Source organism: Symphalangus syndactylus, chromosome 17 (assembly GCF_028878055.3).
Source record: "Symphalangus syndactylus isolate Jambi chromosome 17, NHGRI_mSymSyn1-v2.1_pri, whole genome shotgun sequence".
Lineage (NCBI taxonomy): Eukaryota > Metazoa > Chordata > Mammalia > Primates > Hylobatidae > Symphalangus > Symphalangus syndactylus.
In genome coordinates this window covers 25,093,387-25,112,539 of record NC_072439.2, presented here as the reverse complement: position 1 = coordinate 25,112,539, position 19,153 = coordinate 25,093,387, and the positions used below count along the sequence as shown (strand labels likewise).

At 41.4% G+C, this 19,153-nt stretch overlaps 2 protein-coding genes across 12 annotated transcripts in view; one reads left to right on the top strand and one right to left on the bottom strand.

Moving 5' to 3' along the window:
• Positions 1-11,928: 11,928 nt before the first annotated feature.
• The window catches only part of ZNF790 (zinc finger protein 790), a 30,826-nt gene continuing 23,601 nt past the window's right edge, over positions 11,929-19,153 (bottom strand). For all 11 annotated transcript variants that reach the window (XM_055250903.2, XM_055250904.2, XM_063621277.1 and 8 more), the window contains 3 exons: positions 18,233-18,356; positions 17,850-17,945; positions 11,929-14,928 (listed from right to left, as the gene is read on the bottom strand). In XM_055250903.2, the coding sequence (XP_055106878.1) occupies positions 13,247-14,928; positions 17,850-17,945; positions 18,233-18,356 (1,902 nt within the window). In that variant the 3' untranslated portion in view covers positions 11,929-13,246. The remainder of the gene's footprint in view (positions 14,929-17,849; positions 17,946-18,232; positions 18,357-19,153) is intronic.
• Positions 18,297-19,153, top strand: part of ZNF345 (zinc finger protein 345) — a 56,289-nt gene continuing 55,432 nt past the window's right edge. Inside the window, exon 1 of the mRNA XM_063621301.1 lies at positions 18,297-18,386. The gene's annotated coding sequence lies outside the window, so the exon portion shown is untranslated. The remainder of the gene's footprint in view (positions 18,387-19,153) is intronic.

Genomic DNA, 19,153 nt, shown 5'->3' with positions numbered 1-19,153 from the left:
CCCCGCCCATGTCCCCCAGTGTTTGAAGTGCACAGTGTTTGCTCTGGTTTATTGGTTAGGGCAGGACTTTCTCATTTGTTTTACATCTAACAGCGGTTTAGAAATTGGCCTGTAACTTTTTTTCTTTTGGCCTGATTTCCTTCTGTTTGTGCTGATATTGTTCTCATGTCAGTAGGAATCAAGAGCTTCTTTTGCTGTTCTTCTGTTTTGGATGCACTGGAAGGTAAGTTTTCTTGTGAACCATATTTTCGACTCATTTTGTAGGCTTTGCCAAATGGCCTTTTTACCCTCCTATATTGCATTTTCTTTAGATATTCTCATAGATTCTCAAGGATATTTCCGTATTTTACTATTCATGAGTTTAGAAGTGTGTTTACTTTCCTGAGTTTTCATTTTCTTCTTTTTCTTCTGTACATGTAATTTACAGAGCAAATACCCACCAGAGAGGATATCTTAAGGGATGTGGAAAGTTTCTTTGCGCTTATCCAGCGAGGTTGACTTTCAGTCAATGAACATTCAGTATATGCCTGGGACTCTGGCTTTATTTATTAGCTTTCTGATGCCGAACTCATCAATGAACTTCCCTGTATATTTGATTCATCATGAAATGGTGACACCGAGGGCGGCTGATTTCCAGGTTTACATCAGTTGCCCCAGGGGAAGTGCCTGGCCCTTGACTGGTTGTTGCTGCTCTAACTTTGCCCTGTTAATTGAAGAAATGTGGCTGTAAACACTTCCTGGGTTGTTGCTGGCATTTACTGTCCTCACAGTTTACAGAGAAGCCTATATTTTCAGCCTCTCTCTCTGCTTTCTGTCATTTCTAAACCATCTCACCCGACCTAGTGTAATCTTCATTGTGTGTGAGTTTGCAGAGATATAATTTGGGCCTACACGTCTCCTCAAAGCCTGATGCCCACCTCCCACCTCCACGAAAATCTGGAGCTCAGGACCCACCACCCTCCCCCACCCACTGCAAGCTTGAACATTTGATGGTGGAAACCCTGCCCTGAGTTTGTATTATGGTGGGTTCTCTTGGGTCTTGTTCTCTGTGGGTCTGTCCTGCGCTATAGTGTGTGGCGCGAGGGGGATTTGCCCTGTGTTCCTGAAGGAGGGTCACAAGGAGTTGTTGGGCAAATGGGCTAATATTTCTTTTTTTTTTGAGACGGAGTCTCACTCTGTCTCCCAGGCTGGAGTTCTGTGGCACTGTGTCAGCTCACTGCAACCTCCATGTCCTGGGTTCTGGCAATTCTCTTCCCTCAGCCTCCAGAGTAGCTGGGATTACAGGAGCCCACCACCACGCCCAGCTAATTTTTTAATATTTTTAGTAGAGACGGGGTTTCACCATGTTGGCCGGGCTGGTCTTGAACTCCTGACCTCAGGTGATCCACCCGCCTAGGCCTCCCAAAGTGCTGGGATTACAGGCGGGCACCTGGCCAAGTGGCTGATATTTCTTAAGGACTTCCCCCAAGAAGGAAGAAGCCAAACCTACTCAGGCAAATCTTGTTTATTTATTCTTCTAGGTCCAGATTTTGAACAAATTTCTCTAGAGATTGAACAGGTAAGGCTCACCTTTCAATAGTTACACGAAGAAATGCCTAGCTGATGACTTAAGCTATGGTTTTGGGCTGCACGAGAGTGGTCAGGTGAACAGTAGGGAAGTCTAAACAACCCAGAGGAAAAGAGAAAAGGCCCCCGAGAAATCAGGACAAAGTGCCACAGTGTCTCTTTCTTGATGGTGTCACTGGCATGTGGGTTACCTTCCCACTGCATCCCCCAAAGGACATGAGGCCACAGACTGCAGTGCCCGTGAGCAGAGGAGCTGTGGGGATGGTAGTTTGATCGCTCCATTCAAGCGCAAACCCCAGTGCATGTGTGTCTCTTCTGATGCAGCGCCCCAGTGGGTAAGCTCTGTGCTTCTCCACACAGTGGATGAGGAGTGGAAACACTCTGTCTGTTTAGCGCTTGACGGTTTGGTTGTGACCTCATGTCATGGTGATTAGAGCCAATGATCCTAACAGTTTAAAATTGTTGAGCTTGTGGGTAGGTATTTGGCAGATAGTCTATGTGTTACCCAGTGTCATCTGCAATGGTTTTGTTACTTTTTGCATAAACTGGGGAGAATGTTTACTAACTGTAGATGATAGAGAAATCACCAGTCTCGCTGTGGGTGACACAGCAAGACTCCATCTCAAAAAAAAAATTACAATAATAAATAAAATACAATAAAATAAGCTTTCTAGGTTCGGCGCCATGGCTCACCCCTGTAATCCCAGCACTGTGGGAGGCTGAGAGGGGTAGATCACTTGAGGTCAGGAGTTCAAGACCAGCCTAGCCAAAATGGTAAAACTCTCTCTCTACTAAAAAGACAAAAATTAGCCAGGCATGGTGGTGCACATCTGTAATCCCAGCTACTCGGAGGCTGAGGCAGAAGAATCACTTGAACCTGGAAGGCAGAGGTTGTAGTGAGCTGAGATCGCACCACTGCACTCCAGGCTGGGTGACAGAGCAAGACTCCATCTCCAAAAAAAAAGGGTTTAACTCTAGAATTAATTTGAAATTCTGTCAAGAAAGAGGTACTCAAAAAACATGAAAAGTATGTAAGTCACTAATGTATCAAAGAAAACAATCATTCTTGTATTGTAAATAAATACCCAACCAAGACAAAAAGGCATGTCACATCTTATGGGAAAAGACTGAAATGAGGGTTGAGAGGAAAACTGTGACCCTTGAATGTAAGACAGAAAAAAATCAGGGCAGGATGTTAAGGAATTGGAAATAGTTCTCCATATTAAAGGATCACGAGACAGGAAGAGAGGAGAGAGGGACACGATAGTCACAGACTGCAGGGGTGTGGGGTAGATGGGAATAAAGGAGGCAGAGAGAGCAGTGGGGATGTACATAAAATCACCCTCCAGAGCGGTGCTGTCCAATAAGGCAGCCACTTGCCACATGTGGCTACTGAGCACTTGAAAGATGGCTAGTCCAACCTGAGAAATGCTGTAAGTGGAAAACACATTTTAAAAAAATTCTGAATACTCAGTATAAAAGAAAGAATGGGCCAGTGTGGTGGCTCACATCTGTCATCCCAGCACTTTGGAAGGCCAAGGTGGGAGGACTACTTGAGCCAGAAGTTTGAGACCAGTCTGGGCAACATAGCAAGACCTCATCTCTTCAGAAAAAAAAAAAAAATTAGGCCAAGTGCAGTGGCTCACGCCTGTAATCCCAACACTTTGGGAAGCCAAGATGGGTGGATCACTTGAGCTCTGGAGTTCAAGACCAGCCCGGACAACATGCCTGAACTCTGTCTTAACAAAAAAATACAGAAATTATTCAGGCGTGGTGGCACATGTTTGTGGCTCCAGCTACTTGGGAGGCTGAGGTGGGAGGATCATTTTGGCCCCGGAGGTTGAGGCTGCAGTGAGCCGAGATTGTGCCACTGCACTCCAGCCTGACTGACAGAGTGAGACCCTGTCTTTAAAAAAAAAAAAAAAAAAAAAATTAGCATGGCACGGTGGTGTGTGCCTGTAGTCCGAACTACTAGGAAGGCTGAGGTAGGAGGATCTCTTGAGCCCAGGAGTCTGAGACTGCAGTGAGCTATTAATTTTCGTTTCTATTATTCTGTGGACTGCCAGTGACTTAGTGGTATTTTTATCTCATGTTTATAAAGCTGAATAGTTCTGTATGTCAGCTCAGCACCCTAGTGTCAGCCATGCTAGTCTCCTGCTATGCATAGATTGGGGTCTGTCCGCACCCCAATCTCCTGGGTTCCTGCTGTCAGCACCTGAAGGTACCCACTAGATGTGTCTGTCACTTCCCTACATCCACCTCTCTTGTGGTTCTCATGTTTCTGCCTCCCTAGAGACCATTTCTCTGTAGAGCAGTGCTTTCCAATAGAAATACAATGCCAGACACGTACGTCATTTTAGGTTTTCTAGTAGTCACTTTGGAAAAGTTAAAAATTGGTGAAATTGTTTTATTTCACCTAAAATGTTAGCATTATCCAAAATATCACTTCAACATCTTATCGAAATAAAAATTATTAATGAGATAGTTTACAGTTCTGATAAATAGGTGAACTGAGAGCATACACAGTAGTATTAATTCTGTTCTAATTTCTGCTTCACTGAGTCTCTTCACATAGTCTAAAAAGATTGTTGCTATGAAATATTATACATGTTACTCATAACCTGTACAATTCTGCAGTTGTAATTGGTTGTCTCACCTAATAATCAGTTGCTTTGCTTCATAATATGTAAATTGGCATCTCTGTTTTCCAAAAGGCATAAATACTAGTATAGTTTTTTAGTTAAGCCAGAAGAAAGTTCACTTTATTTACTAACATAACTTATATGTAAAAATTTAATAAATCTCCCTGCTTCTTTTCTTTTGCATCATAACAACCACTGAAAATAATATTTCCATGGCAGTTGGGGGTAAACGGACAATAGCTTTTGTGACCAGAGGTGAATGGCCCAGGGGCTCCAGCACTGCAGGTCCCACTGAGCCTGCCCCACAGCTGAGGGCATCGGTATTTCCACACACCTATAATGTACAGTGCCCCAGAACGGAGATCGGATGCTCTCCTTTATTCAAATGGGGCATTGAGGGTACTGTCATTGTAATTGAATTAATAAGTAAGTATTTATACACTGTTAAAATCTGGTTGGATTTGTGTCCCTTCACAAAACAAATTGCTTAAATGAAACCAGAGTTAACATAATTGACTACATCTGCTTCTATGAGATGCTGTTCTAACATTTAATTAGAATCTAATTTGAAATGTCAATAAAAAGTTTAACTATTCAACTGAATTATATTTAGACTTTTTGTTGTTGTTGTTTTTGAGATGGAGTTTTGCTCTTGTAGCCCAGGCTGAGTGCAGTGACGCGATCTTGGCTCACTGCAATCTCCTTCTCCTGAGTTCAAGCGATTCTCCTGCCTCAACCTCCTGAGTAGCTGGGATTACTGGTGCCTGCCACCACGCCCGGCTAATTTTTGTATTTTTAGTAGAGACGGGGTTTCACCATGTTGGCCAGGCTGGTCAAGAACTTCTGACCTCAGGTGATAAACCCACCTCGGCCTCCCAAAGTGCTGGAATTACAGGTGTGAGCCACCGCACCCGGCCTTATAGATTATTTTACTTCATTTTAGTTACTTACTTTTATGACTTTGTTATAAAAAGGCTTGTTTTAAAATCAATCAGTATAACAAAGAACAAAGAAGATAATCAACAAGCATTCCCACCTCCATGATTTAGAAATAACTGTCATCAATACAGGAAAATACCATGCCATTCTTTCTCCTCTGGGCACATGGACAGACAGATAGGGTGGGAAAAGAGAAGATGGGCCAGGCTCAATGGCTCACGCCTGTAATCCCAGCACTTTGGGAGGCTGAGGCGTGTGGATTACCTGAGGTCAGGAGTTTGAGACCAGTCTAGCCAACATGGTGAAACCCCATCTCTACTTATAATCAAAAAAAAAAAAAAATTGGCCAGGCATGGTGGTGGCCTCCTGTAATCCCAGCTACTCAGGAGGCTGAGGCAGGAGAATCACTTGAACCCAGGAGGTGGAGGTTGCAGTGAGCTGAGATTATGCCATTGCACTCCAGCCTGGACAACAGAGTGAGACTCCCTCTCAAAAAAAAAAAAAAAAAAAAAAAAAGAAAAATAATTGATGAAGGATGGATAGATTAAAACAGTTCTGCATTAATGAGGCTACTATGGTGCATATTTGTGTAAAAAGCATTAATTTGCATTTGTTGGCATTTTGAAGCTCTGTTGTTGGATGCATACACATTTAGTATCTATATGTCTTTATGATTTTTAAATCATGTAATGTATCTCTTTACATAATGATTTTTAAATTATTTTGTAATGTTTCTCATTACATTATGTAATGCCCTTATTAACTGTCTTTGGAAATCTTTTTTATCTGTTATCCATACAACCACTCTTGCTTTTTTAATACTGATGTTAGCATGATATACCTTTTTTCTTTTGTTTGTTTTTTATTTTAACTGTCAACTTACCTATGCTGTGTTTGAAGTGAGGTTCTTGTAGATGGCATGTAGTTGGGTTATGTTTTATTTTATTTAAACTGCCATCTCTGTTCTTTACATCAAAGGTAAATTGATGTACTCAGACCACGTACCTTTAAAGTAATTCTTGATGTGTTAAAGCTTAATTCTGCCATTTTATTATTTGTTTTCTGTTTGTTTCCTGTTTCCCTGTTGTAGTCTTCCACTGGATACTTGATCACTTTTAAAATTCCATCTTGTTTAATTTATACTGTATTCGAGTATATCACTTACATAGTTCTTTTGGTGGTTGCTCTAGGTATTACAGTATATATCTATAACTTAGCCTGTTGCTATCAACATTTAAGTACTTGCAGTGGAGCATTGAAAACTTACTTTCATTTAGGTCTTTATCCTTTCTACTTTTTAGATATAATTGTTTCCAATATTTCCTTTTTCACATTGAGCATTCCAACATATGCTCAATTTTACAATTTTTGCTTGAATCATCAAATATGATTTCAGAAATTCATAAGGAGATTCTTATGGCTTTATGGCCCTAGATACTGCCTGTAGTGTACTGACCAGTGGCTCCAAACCTGTTTTCTTTAGTGGGAGAGGGTCTGGCACTTCTCCCTCTGAAGTTTACTGCCTGACCTGTTTCTGTGTCTGGTTACTCCAGGTGAACTTGTGCTATTTCTGTTGTCTTTAGGTTGAGAGTGGTAGAGCTTGTTATTTAACTTCATTCTATCGTCTTTACCCCAAAGTCTTACATTTTTAATAAAAATAAAAGCCATCATTTTTGGTCCTTTGTCAGTGACAGCTATCTAAAGAAAGACATTAGCAGCTTTTTAGATATTTAAGGAAGTTTCTGTCATTCTTTGGTTGTCATATCTTTAGGAAACTTTTTTTTCCTAAATTACTCCAAATTAAATTAATCCTACAGTTGGTCTAATTTAATTTTTTTTTTTTTTTTTTTTTTTTTTTTTTTTTTTTTTTTGAGACAGGGTCTCATTCTGTAACCCAGGCTGAAGTGTACGGGTGGAATCATAGGTTACTGCAGCCTCAAACTCCTGGGCTCAAGAGATGCTCCCACCTCAGCCTCCCAAGTAACTGGAGCTACAGGTGTGCACTGCCATGGCTAGCTAATTTAAAAATTTTTTTGCAGAGGTGGGGTCAGGTCTCACTATGTTGCCCAAGCTGGTCTCAAATACTTGAGCACGAGTGATCCTCTTACCTTGGCTTCCCAAAGTGCTGGGATGACAGGTATGAGCCACCATGCCTGGCCCAATTACCTGCTTTTTAAATAGCTCAAAAGTTTTTCATCCTTTTAACCAAAGTTGCCAAATCTAAAGTATTATTCCTTTTGGTCATCAAGTAGATGAATGGATGAATATATTTCAGTTTGCTTATTACTAAAATATGTTCGTAATAACATATTTTATTCAAATCACTGCATATTAGCTCTGTCTCATTTTCCATTTTCATGACAAACACACCCAAAGCTCAGCTCACTGTATTTACTTTCTTTGCATGATACTGTTTGCTAAGTTTTTTCTGTTTGCTTCACCATATTTTGAACAATTTTCTATTAAACTAGGATATTTTAAAAGTTTGCCTTGGCCGGGCGCGGTGGCTCACGCTTGTAATCCCAGCACTTTGGGAGGCCGAGGCGGGTGGATCGCGAGGTCAGGAGATCGAGACCACGGTGAAACCCCGTCTCTACTAAAAATACAAAAAATTGGCCGGGCGTGGTGGCGGGCGCCTGTAGTCCCAGCTACTCGGAGAGGCTGAGGCAGGAGAATGGCGTGAACCCGGGAGGCGGAGCTTGCAGTGAGCCGAGATCGCGCCACTGCACTCCAGCCTGGGTGACAGAGCGAGACTCCGTCTCAAAAAAAAAAAAAAAAAAAAAAGTTTGCCTTTTCAGGCTGGGTGTGGTGGCTCACGCCTGTAATCCCAGCACTTTGGGAGGCTGAGGCAGGCAGATCACGAGGTCAGGAGATCGAGACCATCCTGGCTAACACAGTGAAACCCCGTCTCTACTAAAAAAATACAGAAAATTAGCCAGGCGTGGTGGCGTCCCAGCTACTTGGGAGGCTGAGGCAGGAGAATGGTGTGAACCCTGGAGGCGGAGCTTGCAGTGAGCCGAGATGGTGCCACTGCACTCCAGCCTGGGCGACAGAGCAAGACTCTGTCTCAAGAAAAAAAAAAAGTTTGCCTTTTCAATTCTCTTATTTAGACAAACTCTATAGTTTCAAAGTTATTTTTTTCTGCCTGATGCCTTTGATGTTTGATGATGTTAATAATATATTATTTTCAAAGCCAATTTTTTATTTCTACACTGATAGTGGAAAAAGAATAAAGTGATGAAGTCAACAGGTGTTATTAAAAATGTGAATAACAGGAAAATGTTTTGTTGCTTGTTTTGTTTTGTCTTTGAAGTCTTTCACAGACTAGATTTGAAGGTTTATGAAGGATGGGGCAAAATTATCTAAGGAAAGTTGCATCCTATGACCTCAGGCTGACTTCAAGTAAGAGAGAGTGGACTTGATAAAGACATTGTCTTTCTTAGGGTATGTGCATCTTGGCAGAGGAGCCTGGAGAGGCAGTATAGAAGGATTCTTTTAGATTTTGGATCTCTGTAACCTCCATTTACATTTTGTTGAGCTGTTGTCATTTGGGGGAAAACATGAAAAAGAAAAGATCATTATCATGCTACTATAATGCACATCACATAGAATTGCAATAATTTGTTGGTTGTTCATTCCAGGCCAAGAACTGTGAGTTTCTCCAGCCAAAGGCCTTGTATTTATTGATCTTTCTGTCCCACAGGCTAAAACAGTGGTTGGCCCATGGACAGTTTAATAAATGTTTGCTGACTAATCTAAAACCTTTTCCATGGCCTTGCCTCTGGAGATTAAGATTTTCCAGCACTTGTACATAAAAGATGTTTATGCATAACTATAGGGAAGACATTATAATTTCTGAAGAGGAGGACCAAACCTACAAGGTTATTGTAGCATTGATTATAATGCATGGTAGCAGTCTATTCTCAGACCTCTAGATGCCTATTTACCTGACGCACTGGCACCAATGCCCCCATTTTGGTGTGCCATCTTCCCTTCATCAGTTGGGACAACACAGATAATAAAATCAGCTCCAAAAGCTTACACATGGTGGATCCCTTCACACCAGTTCGCAGTACAAAGTAACCACTTGCTTGTAGAAAACATTATTATCATTATTTTTTTTGAGATGGAGTTTCGCTCTGGTAGCCTAGGCTGGAGTGCAATGGCGCAATCTAGGCTCACTGCAACATCTGCCTCACGGGTTCAAATGATTCTTCTGCCTCAGCCTTCCAAGCAGCTGGGATTACAGGCGCACCCCACCATGCCCAGCAAATGTTTTGTATTTTTAGTTGAGATAGGGTTTCACCATGTTGGCCAGGCTGGTCTCGAACTCCTGACCTCAGGTGATCCACTCACCTCAGCCTCCCAAAGTCCTGGGATTACAGGCATGAGCCACCGCACCCGGCCTAGAAAACATTATTAAATAGCAAACAGTAGCAGTGTGCTTGGGGGTTTTAGGATTATTTTCAAATCTCTAGAAAAGCTCATTGCGTTACCTTAGGCTATAATCCCAGGGCAGAGTCTCATCTGTTACTGGGGGGCTGGTCTAAGGGACCTTACAGCTCTCAGATTAATGGTTTCCCAGATTGATCTGCTCCCTGCCACCCACCCATTCTCGGTTTTGTTTTTTTGTTTGTTTTTACAGAGATAATGTCTCACTATGTTGCCCAGGCTGGTCTTGAACTCCTGGCCTCAAGTGATCCTCCTGCCTTGGCCTCCCAAAGTGCTGGAGTTCCTGATGTGAGCCACTGTGCTCAGCCCATCCTTGGCTGTTAAAGTGTGGAGGTAAATAACAGGTACCAAATTTACCTCCAGGTCAGAAGTGGCAGATGCCCCAGGGCAGAATCATGTCCCTAACCAGGCCTCCTACTGCATGAAGACCTTACTTTCTGAAGCTTAAACCTGGACAAAGGTCTGACCAGTAGCACTATGTTCATGCATATCAGGTCAAAAATTTAAAACTGGGACTATCCAGAAGAACCTGGTAGGCCGGGCGCAGTGGCTCACGCCTGTAATCCCAGCACTTTGGGAGGCCGAGGCGGGTGGATCACGAGGTCAGGAGATCAAGACCATGGTGAAACCCCATCTCTACTGAAAATACAAAAAATTAGCCAGGCATGGTGGCGGGCGCCTGTAGTCCCAGCTACTCGGGAGGCTGAGGCAGGCGGATCACTTGAGGTCAGGAGCTCGAGACCAGCCTGTCCAACATGGTGAAACCCCATCTCTATTGAAAATACAAAAATTAGCCAGGCATGGTGGAGGGTGCCTGTAATCCCAGGTACTTGGGAGGCTGATGCAGGAGAATCATTTGAACCTGGCAGGCAGAGATTGTAGCAAGCCAAGATCACCCCACTGCACTCCAGCCTGGGCAACTAGAGTGAGACTCCACCTCAAAAATAAAAATTATCCTGCTCACAGCTTAAACATTATAAGCAAATATCTACTATATTATTCTTTGATTAAATATTGGGTTCATCTATTTTAGTTTTTTTCATGTATCTTCATGAGTGAAAATTTTCTGGAATTTGATGTGCAAGAGCTATCCCATCTACTTTTATTATAAGAATGTTAGTCTTTTAGCATGCCCTGGCAAATTTTCCATAGGATTTTCTATTCTTCAGGGTGTAACCTGTACAGTTATCTAGTCTTACATGTTTGTTTTGTTTTGTTTTAGACAGGTTCTTGCTCCATCACCGACTGCAGTGCAGTGGGGTGATCACAGCTTACTGCAGCCTCAAACTCCTGGGCCCAAGCAGTCCTCTCACCTCAGCCTCCTGAGTAGCTGGGAGCACAGGCATGTGCCACCACCCCTGGCTAATTTATTTTTTGCAGGGATGGGAGTCTCCCTATGTTGTCCAGGCAAGTCTGGAACTCCTGGGTTCAAGTGGTACTCCTGTCTCAACCTCCCAGAGTGTTCGGATTACAGGCATGAGCCACTGTGCTCAGCCTCATCTTACATGATACTTCTTTCTATTTTTGAACTTTTTTGGTTGTTTTTGAAACCTAATCATATTTAATAATGTTTTCCTAGAAAAAAACCGTCCACATATAAAAATCATGTCTAACAGAGTTCACATACTTAATACTAAAAAATATCCCTTAAACATATAGTTGCATTCCATTTCTCCTTATAATATAGTAGAGGCACTGACAAAGCCTAGTAAATAATAGTTTTCTTCAAAGGACTAGATTTTGATGAAAAACCTGTATGGTTTTTTATTCCATGATTTCAGCTTTTCATTAAGCTTTTCATTTATTCATTTGGGGTATTTGTTCTTATTCTGCCTTGCTGTGTAATCATTATTTAACTCAATAAATATTTGAGGCCCTACAACATTACAGGCACTGTCCTAAGTGCTGTGGATACAGTGATGATGAGAAACAAACTGCCCTCAATCTTCTTGGTTTTATACACAGAGCAATTTCTATTGATAACTGTTTTAGTTATTTCACAGGATTTAAAATATAGGTCTCATTATCATTCTAAATACTCTGTAATTTCACTTTTTATTTGCTCTTTAATCTAAGAACGGTTTATATATAGTACTACATTTCAAAGAGGTAAGAATCCATATGGCTATCCATTTGCTAGTTTCTGAGTTATAACTATGGTAAAAAAATGAATTATATAACACTTGGCTTTAGAAATTTGTTAGAGAGAAATCATTTCTGAATGTCTTTTAAAAAACTGCTGAACACTCAACAACCCCACTTTTACTAAAGTCACAAGGCTTTCTTTTATAGGTTTTTTTGATGTAGCATGTGAAATTAATACTCATTCAAAGCTTTCTTCATTGTATTTTACTGATTTGTTTTCAGAATTAACATTCTGATGTTCAATAAGACATAAATAGAGATGAGATATTTGCCTATAATCATTATAGTCTTTTTGTTTTTTTTTTTGAGACGGAGTCTTGCTGTGTCGCCCAGGCTGGAGTGCAGTGGCACGATCTCTGCTCACTGCAAGCTCCGCCTCCCGGGTTCACGCCATTCTCCTGCCTCAGCCTCCCGAGTAGCTGGGACTACAGGCGCCCGCCACTACGCCTGGCTAATTTTTTGTATTTTTAGTAGAGACGGGGTTTCACCGCGTTAGCCAGGATGGTCTCGATCTCCTGACCTTGTGATCTGCCCGCCTCGGCCTCCCAAACTGTTGGGATTACAGGCGTGAGCCACCTCGCCCAGCCAATCATTATAGTCTTAAAGTCCTTCTCTCATAAAATGGCTTAATACCGATACAAATGACAGTCACTAAGTCATGTAAATCTCAAATCATTCAACATTTACAATCTAATGAATAAGATTAAACAGATACAGATTTAAGATACTTTTCAAAAAATTATATATAGAGGCAGGATGTATTGAAACAAGACATGCCAAATAAATTGTGTGACATAGTTCAAGGCTTTTCTAGATTAATTACATGATTTTTATGGAAATACAACATAATTTTGCTAATGATGAAAGATTTCCAAAATGAATTATATATAAATTCTTGTGGGTTTTTGTTTTTGAGATGGAGTCTTGTTCTATCACCCAGGCTGGAGTGCAGTGATGTGATCTTGGCTCACTGCAACCTCCACCTCCCGGGTTCAAGGAATTCTCATGCCTCGGCCTCCCGAGTAGCTGGGAGTACAGGCGTGTGCCACCATGCCTGGCTAATTTTTGTATATTTAGTAGAGACAGGGTTTCACCATGTTGGTCAGGCTGGTCTCAAACTCCTGACCTCAGGTGATCCACCCACCTCCGCTTCCCAAAGTGCTAGGATTACAGGTGTGAGCCACCGTGCCTGGCCAAATTATATATAAATTCTTTATGCAACATCTCTGATCAGAATGTTTTGAGAATGATTCAAAAGGAATTCATGCTATCATCTCATCAAATTTTACCCTGATATTCCGCAATTGATAACTGATCAGTAATTTCTTTCCTGTATTGACTGCATGATGAATTATCTGCTGCTGCTGCTGCTGCTGGATGTGTGCCCTGTTAAAATGCCTTCCAATATTACTTACATTTGTGGGGTTCCTTAAGAGAAAAAAATAAATGACATCAATTAATGAGTCATGAATGAAGCCCTTCCTACACTTTTATATAATATTTCACAAGAGTGAAATGAAGTGAGAGCTTGAAGAAAATGCTTTCTCAAAATCTTTAAATTCATAGGATTTCTCAAAAGTGTAAATATTCTGGTGTTGAGCAAAATCTGACTCATGACTAAAGGTGTTCCCATAGTCTGTCCATTCACAGATATTTGCACCATTATGAAATTTTTGTTCAGTAAAATATGAATGGTGACTAAAGATGTGGCTACTTCTCTTGCATCCATAAGGTTCTGCATCAGTATGAATTTTCTTATGTCGTGTAAGCTGTGAACCCCAGATAAAAGATTTCCCACATTCTTTACATACATAAGGTTCCTCACCAGTATGCATTCTCTGATGTCGAGTAAGTTGTGAACCCCAGAGAAAGGCTTTTCCACATTCTTCACATTCATATGGCCTCTTTCCAGTATGAATTTTCTGATGTCGATTAAGTTCTGAACCACGAAAAAAGGTCTTTCCACATTCCTTACATTCATAGTTTCTCTCACCAGTATGAATTTTCTGATGTCGATTAAACTCTGAGCCATGAAGAAAGGTCTTTCCACATTCCTTACATTCATAGGATTTCCTCTCATTATGAATTTTCTCATGTTGAGCAAGATACGAAGCCCAAGTAAAAGTCTTCCCACATTGCTTACATTCATAAGGTTTCCTGCCAGTATGAATTCGCTGATGTCGAGCAAGGTGTGAGCTCCAAATATAGGCTTTCCCACATTTCTCACATTCATAAGGTTTCCTACCAACATGAACATTTTGATGTTGAGCAAGATTTGAACCACGAATAAAGGCTTTTCCACATTGCTTACACTCATGAGATTTCTCACCAGTATGAATTCTCTGATGCTGAGTTAGGTGTGATCCACGAGTAAAAGCTTTCCCACACTCCTTACATTCATAAGGTTTTTCACCAGTGTGAATTCTCTGATGTTTAATAAGATGTGATCGCTGACTAAAGGCCTTTCTACATTCATTACATTCATAGGGTTTTTCACCAGTATGAATTCTCTGATGTCGAGTAAGATCTGAGCCACAACTAAAGGCCTTCCCACATTCCTTACATTCATAAGATTTCTCACCAGTATGAATTCGCTTATGGACACTAAGTTGTGAATGAAATCTAAAGGCTTTCCCACATTCCTTACATTTAAAAGGTTTCTCACCAGTATGAATTCTCTTATGACCAGTAAGACTCGAACGTAAACTAAAAGACTTCCCACATTCTTTACATTCATATGTTTTCTTAACAGTGTGAACTGTCTGATATTGAGTAACTTCTGAATCAGGAAGAAAGGTATTCCCACATTCTTTATCTTCACAGAATTTCTCACTTGTGTGAATTAACTGATGTTGAATATGATCTGAACCAGAAATAAAGGCTTTCCCCAATTCTTTAAATTCATTCAGTTTGTCTCCTGTGTTAAGTCTCTGGTGTAGATTAAACGCTGCGTGCTGGTTAAAAGCCGGCCTCTTTTCACAGGTGTGTATCACCTGCTTGAAACATTCCTCTTGATTATCTTGAAGTGTTTGAAACTGAGCATTGCCTTCCCAATCACCTCTAAAACATAAACATTCAAGGCTGTGGTTTTTACAAATTTTCATTATTTCCAATTGGGCTATTTCTCTCTCAAAAATGCCGTTTTTTGGTAGTAACTTCTTGGTCTGACACCTGGACTGCATGTCTGAAAAATAAGAAGGTAAAAACACCATACTGTTTTATGTACAAAAAGCAATAAAACTTCTAAAATAGATATAGAAAAATCTTGAAATAAAGCATATGAGAAGTGAATGGCTTAGAAAATTCTCAAATATGAGCAATATGAAAAAAAGGGCAAGAAATAAGTAGAAATTTAAAAGAAATAATAAAAGTTGAGTCAAGTGATGAGAAATATATTTTATTTTGATCATATTCATCTGAGGAGCTCAATAAAAAATCATCCAGGTATCACCTCAATAACAGAATAATAAGTCATAAAATAGCTACAAGTTTGCAAGTACTATGATGAATGTCTTATATAATTCAGAGCTTAAAAATAGGAATGCTGGGAAATCGCAGAGTATCAGTCTAATATGAGGGAAGCAATCTGATCCAGAGTTACCAAAGTACTAGGATCTCAATAACAGGGTATGCTGCATTTAGGTTAAAGGAGATAATTATGGGTGATAGTTCAGACAGAAAAATAGTTTGAAGGCCATGTACAGTGATTCACACCTTTAATCCCAGCACGTGGGAAGGCTGAGGCAGATGGATTGCTTGAGCCCAGAAGTTTGAGACCAGCCTAGGCAACATGAAAAAAACCCATCCCTATAAAAAATTAGCCAGGAGTGGTGGTGCATTCCTGTGATCCTAGCTACCTGGAAGGCTGAGGTGTCAGGATCACCTGAGCCTAGGAGGTGGAGGCTACAGGGAGCCATGATCACACCACCACAGCACTCCAGCATGGGTGACAGAGTGAGGCTCTGTCTTAACAACAACAAAAAAATAGTTTGAGAAATTTTTTTCAAGGGAGAAGGAGTCTGGCACAAGCTAAGAATAAGTAGGGCTCTTTTTATATATATATTTAGGATTGAGTACAATTGTTATCAGTTTTTCTTGGGAGACAGAGCAAGTACTCTAGCAGTGACTCAATGAATTGAAAGGCAGTTTAGTTACAAAGTATGAGCAGTAATGTACTGCAATGGAAAGATGACAAACTGCAGTTTCAGACTCCAGTTCTGTTTACTAAAACTACTTTTTAGGTGACTGGAAAATTACTGAGCTTGACTGAGCTCTTAATTTTTCATATTATAAAAAGGAATAAAACATCACTTTGCAGAGGTTTGTTGCAAGGATTGGAACAATATGCTATTTCTATTAAGTGCCTGACACAGGATAAGTGTTGAATAATCAGTAGCTGATGATTATTATTAGAGAGGAAAAGCTGGGGAATACGGGGAACTAGACAAGTCAGTTTGTCTTTTTTTTCTTGGAGATGGCGTGTCACCCAGGTTGGAGTGCAGTGGCGCAATCTCAGCTCACTGCAACCTCTGCCTCGTGGGTTCAAGCAATTCTCCTGCTTCAGCCTCCCAAGTAGCTGGGATTACAGGCGCCCACCACCATGCCCAGCTAATTTTTGTATTTTTAGTAGAGATGGGATTTCGCCATGTTGTCCAGGCTGGTTTTGAACTCCTGACCTCAGGTGGTTCACCCGCCTCGGCCTTCTAAAATGCTGTGATTACAGGCATGAGCCACCGCACCTGGCGGGGCTTGTCTTTTATGACACTGTGTTCTTCTGGTTGTACTTCATGAGCCCTAACCTTTCTTCTGCCACTTCCTCCTCACTGTGACCAGAAACTGTTATCACCTGTTACTCTAATTTTCAACTAAGCAGCCTATTAGGTCTTCTCTTAATGTTCCCTGTATGCATAAATGTATGGCCACGTTCCAATCACAGAAGAGAAGAAAAAGTTTCTTAAGAGATAATATATTCTTGTTAATTCTTTTAAACCTAAAATGAGAAAATTCATAAATGTTGGTTAAAAGAATGAACTAATAAGGAGAACTAATAAATGCAGGCAATGTACAATCAAGGAGAAACTAGAAAAATGAGAAAAACTCAAAAGGGATGGGTAAAATAAAAAAAATGAGGTAAAAATGTCTTTTTTTTTTTTTTACTGAATGAAGAATTTTATGAAAATTAAATTTTAAAAAAGGGAAATGAGAAGGAACTTGATCCAAATCATAGATAAAATAAGGGCCACTGGAGAAAAGAATGGCACTTACCTTTTTGTTACATGTGTGAAAAATGAGAGCACAAAAATAAAGTGGTATTTGGAGTGAAGAGAAAGATCTTTTAGAAAAGGTTTTGTCTCTGTCTAGGCCTCAGGCCCTTATTAAATTTTTTTTTTTTTTTTTTGAGATGGAGTCTGACTGTACTCCAGCCCAGGCTGGAGTGCAGTCACGCAGTCTCGGCTCACTGCAACTTCTGCCTCCCAGGTTCAAGCAATTTGCCTGCCTCAGCCTCCCGAGTAGCTGGGACTACAGGTGTGTGTCACCACACTGGCTAGTTTTTGTATTTTTACTAGAGACGAGGTTTCACCATGTTAGCGAGGCTGGTCTCGAACTCCTGACCTCAGGTGGACTGCCTGCCTCAGCCTCCCAAAGTGCTGCAATTACAGGCGTGAGCCATGGCACCCAGCCAGTTTTTTTTTGTTTTTGTTTTCCCCTGAGACAGTCTCACTCTGTCGACCAGACTGGAGTGCAGTGGCACGATCTCAGCTCACTGCAACCTCTGCCTCCCTGGTTCAACAATTCTCCTGCCTCAACCTCCCAAGTAGGTGGGACTACAGCCATGTGCCGCCATGCCCGGCTAATTTTTTGTATTTTTTTCTTTTTTTAGTAGAAATGGGGTTTCACCAAGTTGCCCAGGCTGGTCTTAAACTCCTGAGCTCAGGCAACCCACCAAAGTGCTAGGATTACAGGCGTGAGTCACCACACCCGGCCCATTTTTTGGTTTTAAGGGGATATTCCATACCAGTATTTCAGAGGTGTTGCTGCCTCACTGTGCAGCTGAGCTGTTATCCACAACAATGGCCTCCTTGTGCCTGTTCAGCCCTCACTCACCTGGGCAAGGTCCTCTTGTCTCATTGCTCAAAATCTTCCACGGCTCTTTCCCTTTCTCCAATAAAGAGAACACTTCTGGCTGATAAATGCAAAGACCTGCCCAGAAGATAAGACACAGCAAAGAACTCATTGTAAAGATTCTAAAATTTGCAACTACTTCTTTGGTTACTAAGGAAGAAAAACAATTACAGGCAGGGCAAAAATAAGTTATAAAGGATAGGAAAGACGGAAGTGCCCACCGATGATAACTATTGCCAGATTTACAAAGTGCAAACCATTTTCCAAAAAACAAAGGTCAGGAGTTACCCTGGACATTTAAAAGACAATAAAAAAAAATCACAATACAGAAAGCAGGAATTTCTAAGGAAATGGCTGAATCTTACCCAGTGAGACCATGTTGCTGTAGTTCTCCAACATCACATCTCTATATAAATCCCTCTGTTCCAGGTCCAGGCACTCCCACTCCTCCTGAGAGAAATCTACAGCCACATCCCTGAACATCATCAACTGTTGAAAGAACAATTCCAAATATTAATGGTGAGATTTTAAAAAATAATTATAACCCCTATAGATGAAAGGGGAAAGGCTGGAAAGGGGCACTGCAGGGAGTGGGGCATATACTGGGCAAAAAACTGGAGTTGGCTGCCTGTGGCTTCAGGGGAAATGACATGGGAATAAGGGTGACTAAAGCCGAGTGTCTACATGCTCTTTTTTTTTTTTTTTTTTGAGACAGAGTCTTGCTCTGTCGCCCAGGCTGGAGTGCAGTGGCGCAATCTCTGATCACTGCAAGCTCCACCTCCCAGGTTCATGCCATTCTCCTGCCTCAGCTTCCCGAGTAGCTGGGACTACAGGTGCCCGCCACCACGCCCGGCAAATTTTTTGTATTTTTTAGTAGAGACAGGGTTTCACCGTGTTAGTCAGGATGGTCTCGATCTCTTGACCTCATGATCCACCTGCCTCGGCCTCCCAAAGTGCTGGGATTACAGGCATGAGCCACGACACCCAGCCTACATGCTCCTTTTTTTTGTTCTTTTACGAGACAGAGTCTTGTTCTGTCACCCACACCGGAGTGCAGTGGTGCAATCTCGACTCACTGCAACCTCTGCCTCCCAGGTTCAAGTGATTCTTGTGCCCCGGCCACCCTAACAGCTGGGGTTACGTGTGTGCACCACTGTGCCCGGCTAATTTTTTGTATTTAGTAGAGACAGGGTTTCGCAATGTTGGCCAGGCTAGTCTCAAACTCCTGACCTCAAGTGATCCACCCACCTTGGCCTCCCAGAGTCCTAATGAGCCACTGCACCCGG